Source organism: Protomyctophum parallelum (genome assembly GCF_964188405.1).
Source record: "Protomyctophum parallelum genome assembly, chromosome: 2".
NCBI lineage: Eukaryota > Metazoa > Chordata > Actinopteri > Myctophiformes > Myctophidae > Protomyctophum > Protomyctophum parallelum.
Window position 1 is genome coordinate 14,941,421 of NC_139699.1, and position 14,710 is coordinate 14,956,130.

The following is a 14,710-nucleotide window of genomic DNA, read 5'->3' on the forward strand; positions in this document are numbered from 1 at the left end:
ACTTTATGACTGCCCTGTAGCAGGGTGACCTCCGAGTGAAACACTTACACAGTCCTGTGGGAGTGCTTAACACCGTGCACACACACATACACTCACACACACACACACACACGCTCACACACACACACCACCGCAGGCTGAGTCATTTGTAGCACTGGTCTTTGGCAGGCCAGCTGAGCACAGTAAGTTTGCGCTTCTGTGCTCAGGCATCTGTCTGTGCCTCATTGCCACAGATATCTGTGCCTTGCCTGGTTTCCTCCGCCATCGGTGTGTGAATGTGTGTGTGGATGGGTGAATGTAATTCACAATCTATGTAAAGCTGTATGAATGTGTGTGAATGGGTGAATGTAATGCACAATCTATGTAAAGGTGTGTGAATGTGTGTGTGAATGGGTGAATGTAATGCACAGTCTCTGTAAAGCTGTATGAATGTGTGTGAATGGGTGAATATAATACACAATCTATGTAAAGGTGTGTGAATGTGTGTGTGAATGGGTGAATGTAATGCACAGTCTCTGTAAAGCTGTATGAATGTGTGTGAATGGGTGAATATAATACACAATCTATGTAAAGGTGTGTGAATGGGTGAATGGAATGCACAATCTACGTATGTAAAGGTGTGTGAATGGGTGAATGAAATGCACAATCTACGTAAAGCTGTATGAATGTGTGTGAATGGGTGAATATAATACACAATCTATGTAAAGGTGTGTGAATGTGTGTGTGAATGGGTGAATGTAATGCACAGTCTCTGTAAAGCTGTATGAATGTGTGTGAATATAATACACAATCTATGTAAAGGTGTGTGAATGGGTGAATGTAATACACAATCTATGTAAAGGTGTGTGAATGGGTGAATGGAATGCACAATCTACGTATGTAAAGGTGTGTGAATGGGTGAATGAAATGCACAATCTACGTAAAGCTGTATGAATGTGTGTGAATGGATCAGTATTAATCATTTTGACTGCTACCATATTGTTACAAATATCACGGAGCAGGGAGGCTTATATCAACACCTGTGCTTCAGAGATCAGTTACATGTGAGATCCATCGTAGACACTTGAAAAATGTTTTCCTTTGATCATAATCAGACAAGTCTGATTATTTCGTTTTAGAGAACAACCCTTGAAAATATTGGATGTGAGTAGCTGACCAAGGCTGAGGCAAAGATGATGTTTTTGTGCCCGTGCGTGCCGTGCGTGCGTGCTGTGCATGCCGTGCGTGCGTGCCGTGCATGCCGTGCATGCCGTGCGTGCGTGCATGCCGTGCGTGCCGTGCGTGCTGTGCGTGCCGTGCATGCCGTGCGTGCTGTGCGTGCCGTGCATGCCGTGCGTGCTGTGCGTGCCATGCGTGCTGTGCGTGCCGTGCATGCCGTGCGTGCTGTGCGTGCCGTGCGTGCGTGCCGTGCGTGCCGTGCGTGCGTGCCGTGCATGCCGTGCGTGCTGTGCGTGCTGTGCATGCCGTGCATGCCGTGCGTGCGTGCGTGCGTGCGTGTGTGCGTGCCGTGCGTGTGTGCGTGCCGTGTGTGCGTGTGTGCGTGTGTGCGTGCCGTGCGTGCGTGCGTGCCGTGCGTGCGTGCGTGCGGTTTAGTTGTAAATACGATGTCTTTGCTAGCATCCCAAATGTTGTTTTTGTTGACACCAGCCACAAGGATAGGTCCTGATTCTTGGAGGTGGGCTGTGTCTTTTGATCTGTATACATGGACCAGGCATTCAAAGATAAACATTCTAAGTGCCAACCATTACTTAGAATCATAACAGCCCTCGGGTATCGTTGTAGATTCGTCATAATGAATCATAACAGACCTCGGGTGTCGTTGTAGATTCGTCATAATGATATTTGGAAGCCTGGGCCGTGTACATAAACCTGGGCCGTGTACATAAACCTGGGCCGTGTACATAAATGGACTACGAGTTACTTAACAATAGCTGGCATGACAAAGAGCAAAGCCAAACAAATACTGAGCTCTGTTTGGGCTGTTCTGGGCAGTTTGTCTGAGGAGGTGCCATGTGTATCCTTAGTAATAAATAAAGGATATTAAATAACTAGTGTGTGTGTGTGTGTGTGTGTGTGTGTGTGTGTGTGTGTGTGTGTGTGTGTGTGTGTGTGTGTGTGTGTGTGTGTGTGTGTGTGTGTGTGTGTGTGTGTGTGTGTGTGTGTGTGTGTTCGTGCGTGCACAGTCGCGGTTGGGGCTGGTGTCTGGATGACGTGCCAGTGAAGGACCTCCTCTCCCTGCAGTACCGCTCGTTGCCTCCGGGGGCGCTCTACAGCGCCGCTCACCAGTGTCGCCTGCAGTACGGATCTGGCTCTGTGCTCTGCGACGACGTTGACGTAAGATCCTTTAACCCTTAATTAACCCATGCTGCCACCTGCTGGACGCAAGAGCCAACCGCAGACTGCCGAGGCTATTTCAATGCGGCACACACTGGGACTGACATCCGGTTTGGAGCGTCCATCTTAATGCTAAATAAATAGTATCAATGCTATACGAGCTAAATTGATGCCATCCTTGCTCTAGAAAGCGGCAATGTTTCCATCTAAACCGCCGGATAAACAGCAAAGACCTCCGAACATTGCACGTTTTATCCAAACCATGGAGAGCTCCGTAGATTAGGAGTTATTCAGCTTTTCATAGTCAGCCTGTATAATGGGAGGATCAACCCGGTCTAGGATCGCTAAAGAAGGAAAGGCCAAGCCAAAACAATTATTACAAAATAGAATAAAATATAAAGCTTTTCAGACAGAGTATTACGCCAGAAGCAGTTGCCGGTTTGATTCCTTCTGGCGGAACGTTATGTCATACAGTAAGCAGTTAAAAAATATAAAATATAGGCAAAAGCCACAGAAAAAACACAAACAAGTGTTGAAATGATGCGGTAACCCACAGGCCGCTCTGACAGGACCAAACACAACGTGATGACCGTGAGAGAGAGAGAGGAGAGACCACACACATAGCGGTCTGTAACAGACACAGTTTATGTGTGATTGTCTATAAACTCCACTGGCTGCTGCTGCTGCAATGTGTTCAAACACACACGCACGCACACACACACACACACACACACACACACACACACACACACACACACACTGGGCTGCTGCTGCCATGTGTTCGGGGCTTTACGAGCGGAGCCCACCGGCGCTGACACAAACCACAGGATGCACACAAGACGACGGTGGTCTCTCCTGTCTGACTAGTCTCGGTGTACCCCACGTTAAAGGACCACTTCACCACTTTTCAACCTATTTTCATTATAATAGGTCCTCACTAATAATCATGATAAAATGGCACAATTATTTTCTACTCCAAGTCTGTGTCTCATAGGAGGGCTGTGGGCAGTTTACAAACCCGTCCACCAGTGACATCATCAATTGGGGAATCCAAGCTAATAGAAACTGCAGGCTTTCTAGTCCTGAAAAGTTCTCACAATGATAAAAATCTAAACATTTTAGTGAAAAACAACTTGTTTAAAAAAAATCTGCCTAACGATGATATCACTGGTGGACGGGTTTCCGAACTGCCCACAGCCCTCCTATGAGACACAGACTAAGTACACAGAGTATTATTAGTGAGGACCTATTATATGAAGATAGGTTGAAAAGTGGTGAAGTGGTCACCAGAATTGTACGGTTATAATAATATACAGTCATATAATGAATAATTATAGAAGTGTGTGTGTGTGTGTGTGTGTGTGTGTGTGTGTGTGGGGGGGGGGGGGGGGGGGGGGGCTGTAGCTGGGGATCTGTAGTGAGAGGAGAGGCGGGGTGTTGGAGCTCTCATAAAAATATATATCCCACCAAATCTCCTGGTTACATCAACATCGTACATGTGAAGTGGTTTGTTTGTGCTTATTTTGTTGAAATGGTGGAAGTCGCTATGGTGAGTCAGTCACGACTCGCCACCCCCGAGTCATTAACTTCCTGGTCTCAACTGCGCATGTTTCTTTCCTTCCAGGGAGCAACATGGAGTCCACCGTATGGTCTTCGCTTCCCGTCCTCTTTAAATAGTCCTTGGTTTCCCTAGCCTGTTTGATAGGGGTGCGAGACGGAGAATTCAGAGCATCTCACTGGGGACAGGGTGTCCACCATTATCAATTTCATTGTAACTACGATATAGTTATAGATATAGATATTCAATACAAATCCACAATGTTTTTTATCATATTTAGCCCTTACAAATATCCCATGCTAATGTGACGCCCGGGATTCGAACTCAGGTCTCCCGCATGAAAGTCCAACATCCTATCCACTAGAGTGACTAGACCAAAGACACTCTGCTACACTAACTAGTCCAACATCCTATCCACTAGAGTGACTAGACCAAAGACACTCTGCTACACTAACTAGTCCAACATCCTATCCACTAGAGTGACTAGACCAAAGACACTCTGCTACACTAACTAGTCCAACATCTTAACTACTAGAGTGACTAGACCAAAGCCACTCTGCTACACTAACTAGTCCAACATCTTAACCACTAGAGTGACTAGACCAAAGACACTCTGCTACACTAACTAGTCCAACATCTTAACTACTAGAGTGACTAGACCAAAGACACTCTGCTACACTAACTAGTCCAACATCTTAACCACTAGAGTGACTAGACGAAAGACACTCTGCTACACTAACTAGTCCAACATCCTAACCACTAGAGTGACTAGACCAAAGACACTCTGCTACACTAACTAGTCCAACATCCTAACCACTAGAGTGACTAGACCAAAGACACTCTGCTACACTAACTAGTCCAACATCCTATCCACTAGAGCAGGGGTCCTCAACTAGAAATGATGAAGGTCCACAAATATTTTTTTGAATAAGACCGAGGTCCGGTCCCATGCGCGGCGTCCATCGGAGAGCGGGGCTCTATGCCCGTTTAGTATGGTCAAGCCAAGCTTATACAAATCAGATCCCCTTCCAACCAACCAATAATGGGGTGCAGAGTGCAGGCCCGGAGTGGAACTCCAAATCCAAATCACACTGCGCGCGCGCATAGCGCGCGCCAGAATTTTGGGGGCCCTTGGGGGACATTTTGGGGGCCTTTGCAGCAATTTCACATGAGAAATGTACCATCTGATGTTATTTATATTATTAACTTTTTTTTTGGGGGGGTCCGCAAAGAGGTGGTCCGCGGTCCGGTCGCGGACCGCGGTCCGCCAGTTGAATACCCCTGCACTAGAGTGACTAGACCAAAGACACTCTGCTACACTAACTAGTCCAACATCCTATCCACTAGAGTGACTAGACCAAAGACACTCTGCTACACTAACTAGTCCAACATCCTAACCACTAGAGTGACTAGACCAAAGACACTCTGCTACACTAACTGATAGTCCAGTTGCGAGTTGGCAAGTTAAATCCCATCCCTCCCAGGGCCAGCAACAGATTTATTATAATTGTCCTTTACTCTGGGATAGAGTAATTAACACCCTGACCCACTGTGGGGAGGATAAAGCCTCAAGTGACCTGGCTCGGCCAATATATTTCAACGTACGTAATATTAATATATTATAATTGTCCTTACAGAACATATACAGTACTCTATGGTGGTGTTAATATATTTATTATAATCGTCCTTTACAGAACATCTGCAGTACGTTGTGGTGCACGGTGGGGAAGACCTGCCACTCCAAACTGGACGGGGCCGTGGACGGAACCCACTGTGGGGAGGATAGAGTAAGTAACACACTGTGGGTAGGATAGAGTAAGTAACACACTGTGGGGAGGATAGAGTAAGTAACACACTGTGGGGAGGATAGAGTAAGTAACACACTGTGGGGAGGATAGAGTAAGTAACACACTGTGGGGAGGATAGAGTAAGTAACACACTGTGGGAGGATAGACTAAAGCTAAATTCCAATACCGCAACTTTCACACTCGCTCACTCTCCTCGCGTCCTCCACTCGCTCCTCGGCTCCGCCCCCAGCGAGGAGGAGAGGAGGAGGAGAGGATTCTATGCGAGGACAGAGTGGTGGTCGAATTTTCCTCTGGAATCGGAATGTACTACGCTGTCATTTCAAAGCGACGGCACAATCCGCGATCAATAATGACGTGTATCAATTCAATTCAATTCAAAGGGCTTTATTGGCATGGGAAAACATACGTTGCCAAAGCAAAAGTGGTGTCACACAGCTGGATCACTGGAACTCCGAAGTCCAACAGAGCCGTACAGTGCAGAATAGACAATTCATCATTTTGTACATGTAACCGAGGGTCCGAGGCCAATGTGTATGTATTGGTAACATGTGCAAGGCAAGGCTATTTATTCCTGAAATAGTGAATAAGCGCCAGGATGCGCACACGTATAAATCACCCCCCCCCTCCTCCGACAGTCAGTCCTCCTCCGCGGTCTTTGCAAATAACGGACACTATAACAGGAATTAGGTATAGTCTCTCTGACTTACATATTCAGTTCAGTCCACATATAAATAAATACATTTTTCTCTGTGCATTCAGGCATGCACAGAGATAAATTAACTATAGCTTTTGAGGTGCGCACAATATAGCCGGCCTAATTTATATATCCTACTTTTATTATGCTTATATCACACAACGCAATAAAGCCAGTGGCTTGTTGTGGTCCTTTCACTTTCACATAAGTAGGCTAGATAGGCTACTTTATCATTCTGAAGCTCTATTCATTCAGCGAAAATGTGTCTCTTCAACAAACAGTTGAACAGTGCGTGCAATGCGTGCATGTGTGTGTTGGCCGTTGGGTCGGCGACTTCAGCCAGTCAGCCGGCCGGCAGCTAGTGGATGGGGGGGGGGGGGGGGGGGGTGCAGTGTGCACAGTATCGGGTTTCATCAGTGTTTTCTGTGCCACATGTGGAGGAGGCGGACTTATGTCACTGGAGAAGGAAAAAAAACATGTACACGTGATGCGGAAATCCGCTGCGAGGAGACAAAATACCCCACCGAGCCTGCACCTGATGTACACTCGCTCTATGCGGTCTCGGAGAGCTCACTCGGCTCCTCCACTCGACTCTCCTCTCCTCCTCGATGGAGCGCTTTAACAATCGGAACGTTAACCATTTCCGGGTCACGCTGGAATGACCCCGAGTGAGCGAGTGGGAGTGAGCGAGTGTCCGAGATTTTGGGTATTGGAATTTAGCTTAAGTAACACACTGTGGGGAGGATAGAGTAAGTAACACACTGTGGGGAGGATAGAGTAAGTAACACACTGTGGGGAGGATAGAGTAAGGAACACACTGTGGGGAGGATAGAGTAAGTAACACACTGTGGGTCAGTTCACACTGAAATTTGTCTTGCGACACAGCAGCCAAGTATGCAGAAGACATATACATAACACAAAGAACAGGACAATTTACATACATGACAATACATGATAAAGACATGAGCAATATCCACCGCTTAGATTATCCTGTGGCTACTACATCTCCTGATTAAGCCTTAAGGTCGGCTGGTGGACAAAGGACCTCTTTAGTCTGACCTTATTGTATGCTGGTACACCATATCTCCTTCCTGAAGGTAGCAACCTATATTCTTCATACAACACATGCTTAGTATTAGAGGTGATATTCCTTGCTAACCTTAGGATGCTGTTATCATATGTGGATGTATAAAGTTTCTGAAGTTGTTGTCCAACAATCTTTGAACAAATGTTCAGTTGTTGCAGCAGTTGTGACTTTAGGGCTGCAGACAAACATCCATACCAGGTGGTACTACAGTACTGAAGAACACTCATAATAACATAAATATAAAGGAAGTAACACACTGTGGGGCACCCCGCTGTCTCAATGGGATAGTTCCAATGTTTGGAACTATAGCCCATTGCACCCCGCTTTGTCTCAATGGGATAGTTCCAATGTGTGGAACTATAGCCCATGGCACCCCACTGTCTCAATGGGATAGTTCCAATGTTTGGAACTATAGCCCACAGCACCCCACTGTCTCAATGGGATAGTTCCAATGTTTGGAACTATAGCCCACGGCACCCCGCTTTGTCTCAATGGGATAGTTCCAATGTTTGGAACTATAGCCCACAGCACCCCACTGTCTCAATGCTGGCCTGCTCGCTTTGCCTAAAGAAATGGCAACTAAAAAATACGGGGAAGCAGCTTTTTGCTTCTACGGGCCGTTGGCATGGAACAAGCTCCCACGGTACCTTCGTCAGGCAGCCTCTGTAGACATTTTTAAAGCTCAGCTCAAGACTTCTACAACATTGCTTTTAATTGATCTTTTATGTTTTATTTTTTGTTATTCATGTCCTCACTGTATTGCATTACTGCTTGTTTTTTAATGTTGTTGCCTTGCTTTTCTTTTATTCTCCATTGTTCTGTAAAGCACTTTGAGCTGCATTTCATGTCATGAAAGGTGCTATACAAATAAAGTTTTATTATTATTATTATAATGGGATAGTTCCAATGTTTGGAACTATAGCCCACAGCACCCCGCTTTGTCTCAATGGGATAGTTCCAATGTGTGGAACTATAGCCCATGGCACCCCGCTTTGTCTCAATGGGATAGTTCCAATGTGTGGAACTATAGCCCATAGCACCCCGCTTTGTCTCAATGGGATAGTTCCAATGTGTGGAACTATAGCCCATAGCACCCCGCTTTGTCTCAATGGGTTAGTTCCAATGTTTGGAACTATAGCCCATGGCACCCCGCTTTGTCTCAATGGGATAGTTCCAATGTGTGGAACTATAGCCCATAGCACCCCGCTTTGTCTCAATGGGATAGTTCCAATGTTTGGAACTATAGCCCATAGCACCCCGCTTTGCGGCGAGATCAAAGCGTGTCGCCACTCTCTTACTAGATTACTCTGGGATAAAGTAATTAACACCCTGACCCACTGTGGGGAGGATAAAGTAAGAAAGTAAGAATGTGGTATATAAATAATACCCTAACCTCTAATCTTTAGAGGTTAGGGCTCTCTCTCTCTCTCACACACACACACACACACACACACACACACACACACACACACACACACACAGAAGAATGTCACAGGTTTTCTTTTCTTTTTCTGACTGTTAATTACATTGATAAGAACAGACATGCGTGTGTCGTTGTTAATTCTACGTTTCGTGTGTGTGTGTGTTTTCACCAGTGGTGTTATGGCGGTGTGTGCGTGTCAGTCGGCCGTCGCCCTCAGAGCGTGCACGGCGGCTGGGTGGCGTGGAGCCACTGGTCGGCGTGCTCCAGAAGCTGTGGAACCGGAGTCCAGAACGCCCAGCGGGACTGTGTAGACCCAGTGTAAGTACCAGAGTCCAGAACGCCCACAGGGACTGTGTAGACCCAGTGTAAGTACCAGAATCCAGAACGCCCACAGGGACTGTGTAGACCCAGTGTAAGTACCAGGGTCCAGAACGCCCAGCGGGACTGTGTAGACCCAGTGTAAGTACCAGGGTCCAGAACGCCCAGCGGGACTGTGTAGACCCAGTGTAAGTACCAGGGTCCAGAACGCCCAGCGGGACTGTGTAGAGTAGACCCAGCATATGTCCAGTAGCATGCAGGGATGGAGCTCGAAACCCAATACCCGAAAAAGCGTATTGATTGAGTACCTGGTATCAATTAGCTTTGGGCTTATCAAGCCTATTATCGAGCATAGCGGCCCATGACGTCATGTTTAAACAACCAACGCAAGAGGCGATCAAGAAATAAATCGAATCGCCCACGCTGGCACAAACATGTCGGTCTAAAAGTGTAGAGATACCTGCCAAGTTACCAGCGCTGCCCGGGTAACCAAATGATGCTTTTAAAGTGACGCTACACACATTAACCGGTTAACAGTTTTCTTCAATATCATTTTCCAAAATCTGCTGTTTTAGGTACGGGGGATTCGGAGTCCCTATGGTTGTTGGGACTGATGCTCTTGATCTCCGTACCTAAAAAGCAGATCCAATTCATTGCCATCCCTTAATAAATATATGTCTCATTTCCTCCAGTCCTGCCCACGGGGGGCGCTACTGTCTGGGAGAGCGGCGGAGGTTCAAGGTGTGCAACGGAACGCCGTGCGTCCAGGAACGACCCAGCTTCAGAGACCTGCAGTGTGCTCACTTCAACTCACTGCCTTATAAGGGCAGGCTGCACACCTGGGTGGCCGTCAACAACAGAGGTGAGAGGTCAACAACAGAGGTGAGAGGTCAACAACAGAGGTGAGAGGTCAAGGTCAACAGGTGAGAGGTCAACAACAGAGGTGAAAGGTCAACAACAGAGGTGAGAGGTCAACAACAGAGGTGAGAGGTGAGAGGTCAAGGTCAACAGAGGTGAGAGGTCAACAACAGAGGTGAGAGGTCAACAGAGGTGAGAGGTCAACAGAGTTGAGAGGTCAAGGTCAACAAGAGGTGAGAGGTCACTTCAACTCCATGCCTTATAAGGGCAGGCTCTACATGTAGGTGGCGGTCAACAGAGGTGATGCATGTATGTATGCATGGAACATGAGAGAGAGATACCAGGCTAACATAGTCTCTCTCTCTCTCAGTGAACTCCTGTGAACTCCACTGTCGTCCGGTGAAGGAGAACTTCTCAGAGAAGATGCTGGACGCCGTGTCCGATGGAACGCCTTGCTACGAAGGCAGCTCTAGTCGAGAGATCTGCATCGATGGCATCTGTAAGGTACTAGTACTGTCTGATATAGATATCTGTAAGGTACTAGTACTGTCTGATATAGATATCTGTAAGGTACTAGTTTTGATTTATTTATTAACAATTTGCAGAATTACAGTACAACTTAGTTTAGTACAACTAAATACAAAAACTGTTAACTGTGAGTTAAAGACCACCATAAAGCATTACACTTGTTTACAAGAGGGTCCACCATTTTCAATTCATCTTAATTACTGTTGGTAGGGCGTAGTACTGTCTGATGGATATCGGTAAGGCACACAAAGATAGATTTATTTGATTGATAGGATAGATAGGAGAGATAAATCATTTTTATGTTGTGGAACAATCTTCCATCTCATGTTGGAGCTTCGCAATCCTTGCCTGTGTTTAAATCACGTTTGCTGTTTCCACTCTGCATTATAATCTTTATGTTTATTGTGTATTGTTGTTTGATGACGGAGCATTCATTAGTATCGGTGTGGTAACACCTGTGAAGGAAGTAGAGAAGTTCTTTCCAATATGGCGCATGTGCACATTAGGGCTGTGAATCTTTGGGTGTCCCACGATTCGATTCGACTCGATTCGATTCTGATTCTTGGAGTCACGATTCGATTCAAAATGATTCTCGATTCAATACATAGGATTTCATCACAATCTACTCCAGCCAACTGAAGTGACTATACTACAGTAAGTTGAAAATGACTGAAGACATGATGTTTACTGTGATTAGGATGAGCAAAACTCCTGTAACTGTAACCAGAAAAACAAATATACAAATATTTGTTTTGGAAATTATGAATCGATTTTGAATCGTACATAACGGGAATCGCGATTCTAATTCGGATCGTTGCCTCCAGTTGAATTCAGATGCTCGACAGCCATGGCCATGGAAAGCGTGAGCGGTTCAATCCCTTATCACGGCATAATGTGTCGCTTTGGGACTTAGGAAAGGTCCAATAGAACATTTCCACAGCTAGCAGCCACGTTGAGGCTAAACACTGAAGGAGATTACATGAATTGTTTCATTTAGGATTTACTGTGCCTGCACTGTGGGCAGTATTTAACCTTCAGCTGGATTTATTTATTTGCCAGAATGTCTGAGCGCCCTCTGTGGATGTAATAGATCAGTGGTTCTCGACCAGTGGTCCAGGGACCACCAGTGGTCCTTGAGGGGGTTCCAGGTGGTCCAGGGACCACCAGTGGTCCTTGAGGGGGTTCCAGGTGGTCCGGGACCACCAGTGGTCCTTGAGGGGGTTCCAGGTGGTCCAGGGACCACCAGTGGTCCTCGAGGGGGTTCCAGGTGGTCCGGGGACCACCAGTGGTCCTTGAGAGGGTTCCAGGTGGTCCGGGGACCACCAGTGGTCCTTGAGGGGGTTCCAGGTGGTCCCCATGCAGCTAAATGATGGAGAGTTGGTAACCAAATGGACTATTATTAGATCTTTAACTCTTGAGAGAGTAAAATGAAACCAAATGGACCCTTATTGTCTCCACCAGGCCGAAGGCATGGGGAGAGAGTATGTTTTGCATACTGTCTGTGTGTGTGTGTGTGTGTGCGTGCGTGCGTGCGTGCGTGCGTGCGTGCGTGCGTGCGTGCGTGCGTGCGTGCGTGCAGCTAATCTCCAGTACCGTCGGCCCGGTAGATGCCAAACTATTCACACACACACTCCCTCGATGTCAACGACAAGCCCCAATTTCTCCACAACGACCTGTTATAGCGCCACCATGAGGCCGCCTTTTGCAAAAAAAACAATTATTTACAACTCTTTACTCGTACACATTGTATCCATACATTGTATCTATACATCATCACATTGTATCCATACATTGTATCCATACATCATCACATTGTATCCATACATCATCACATTGTATCCATACATTGTATCCATACATCATCACATTGTATCCATACATCACATTGTATCCATACATTGTATCCATACATCATCACGTTGTATCCATACATTGTATCCATACATCATCACGTTGTATCCATACATTGTATCCATACATCATCACATTGTATCCATACATTGTATCCATACATCATCACGTTGTATCCATACATTGTATCTATACATCATCACATTGTATCCATACATTGTATCCATACATCATCACGTTGTATCCATACATCATCACATTGTATCCATACATTGTATCCATACATCATCACGTTGTATCCATACATCATCACATTGTATCCATACATCATCACATTGTATCCATACATCATCACATTGTATCCATACATCATCACATTGTATCCATACATCATCATGTTGTATCCATACATCATCACATTGTATCCATACATCATCACATTGTATCCATACATCATCATGTTGTATCCATACATCATCACATTGTATCCATACATCATCACATTGTATCCATACATCATCACATTGTATCCATACATCATCACATTGTATCCATACATTGTATCCATACATCATCACATTGTATCCATACATCATCACATTGTATCCATACATTGTATCCATACATCATCACATTGTATCCATACATTGTATCCATACATCATCACATTGTATCCATACATCATCACGTTGTATCCATACATCATCACATTGTATCCATACATCATCACATTGTATCCATACATCATCACGTTGTATCCATACATCATCACATTGTATCCATACATCATCACATTGTATCCATACATCATCACATTGTATCCATACATCATCACATTGTATCCATACATCATCACATTGTATCCATACATTGTATCCATACATCATCACATTGTATCCATACATCATCACATTGTATCCATACATGTACATCATCACATTGTATCCATACATCATCACATTGTATCCATACATCATCATATTGTATCCATACATGTACATCATCACATTGTATCCATACATCATCACATTGTATCCATACATCAAGAAAATTGACATCACTCCTACACATTTTGTCCAAACATCACAAACGCTATTATGCCGATGAAGACCTGTGTCCCCCGAGGGGCACTTCTTCTAGTTAGATCATTAACTCTTGAGAGTGTAAAATGAAACCAAATAAGGTTACATTATACACAGAGAATGTATAATAATTGTAATTTTGAACAGATGTTTCCCTGTTGTCTCTCCTTTTTTTTTTTTTTTTATATTCTTTGTCCCACGATTTTGTAACTCATTTTTCACCCCTGTGTCAATCATCCTGTGATGTGATCCTGGGCTCTACACACCCTCCGCCAACCTGGGGAGAGCAACGGACTTAACTCATGCTTCCTTCATGCTTGAGTGTCCAAGTTGCTCCTTTACACCTGACAGGGGGGAGTTTCCCTGGTTGGACGTAGCGCGTGGAAGGAGCACGCTATTCCAACCAGTTCCTTTCCCCTCCATCAGGCGTCCCGGCTGGCCAGGGGGAGGCAGTTTCCCTGTTGTCTCTCCTAATGGTACCAACATCAATGCAGCAGATGGATGGTATTGTGGACAAATTCTTATCCAACGACAACAACATATTCTAAGTCTTAAGGGTCTTCTGATTTACTACATAATGTACAGTATATGTATAATGTACAGTATATTTGCTATTGTGTGTCTTCCAGGAGGCGGGTTGTGACAATGTGATTGGCTGTGTGTCTTTCAGGTCGTGGGTTGTGACAATGTGATTGGCTCTGTGTCTTTCAGGTCGTGGGTTGTGACAATGTGATTGGCTGTGTGTCTTTCAGGTCGTGGGCTGTGACTACGTGATTGGTTCTAACGCGACAGAAGACCGCTGCGGGGTGTGTCACGGGAACGGCTCTACGTGTGAAACGGTGAAGAAAACCTACGACGCCAGCGAGGGCCTCGGTACGTTCACCTCTGGTCTGTAACGTATGCTGCAGGGTTCGATTCCGTAGAAGAATGTTCATCGACGACTACCTGTTTTCACAGCTAGGCGAAAAAACTAAATAAAAACAAAGCTATGATGACTAAAACTAGGACTAAATGTATTGACCATTTCATCATTCGTCTGATGACGTCAACGACATGATGTCCGATCATATGAGCACATTCCGTGCTCAAACGAACAGACAGATATACACACAAAGCTGTGCATTGGAGAGGCTGCACCGCTCCAAAACTAGACTAAACTGTTAGGGAGG

General features: G+C 45.5%; 2 protein-coding genes across 2 annotated transcripts in view; one reads left to right on the forward strand and one right to left on the reverse strand.

Annotated features, from left to right (window-relative positions):
- Nucleotides 1–14,710, reverse strand: part of atxn1l (ataxin 1-like) — a 303,220-nt gene that overhangs the window by 146,137 nt on the left and 142,373 nt on the right. The window lies entirely within an intron of this gene.
- The window catches only part of adamts7 (a disintegrin-like and metallopeptidase (reprolysin type) with thrombospondin type 1 motif, 7), a 75,747-nt gene that overhangs the window by 36,957 nt on the left and 24,080 nt on the right, over nucleotides 1–14,710 (forward strand). Inside the window, exons 11-16 of the mRNA XM_083759215.1 lie at nucleotides 2,184–2,334; nucleotides 5,587–5,679; nucleotides 9,077–9,222; nucleotides 9,915–10,084; nucleotides 10,451–10,584; nucleotides 14,294–14,414. Coding sequence (XP_083615341.1) covers nucleotides 2,184–2,334; nucleotides 5,587–5,679; nucleotides 9,077–9,222; nucleotides 9,915–10,084; nucleotides 10,451–10,584; nucleotides 14,294–14,414 — 815 coding nt within the window. The remainder of the gene's footprint in view (nucleotides 1–2,183; nucleotides 2,335–5,586; nucleotides 5,680–9,076; nucleotides 9,223–9,914; nucleotides 10,085–10,450; nucleotides 10,585–14,293; nucleotides 14,415–14,710) is intronic.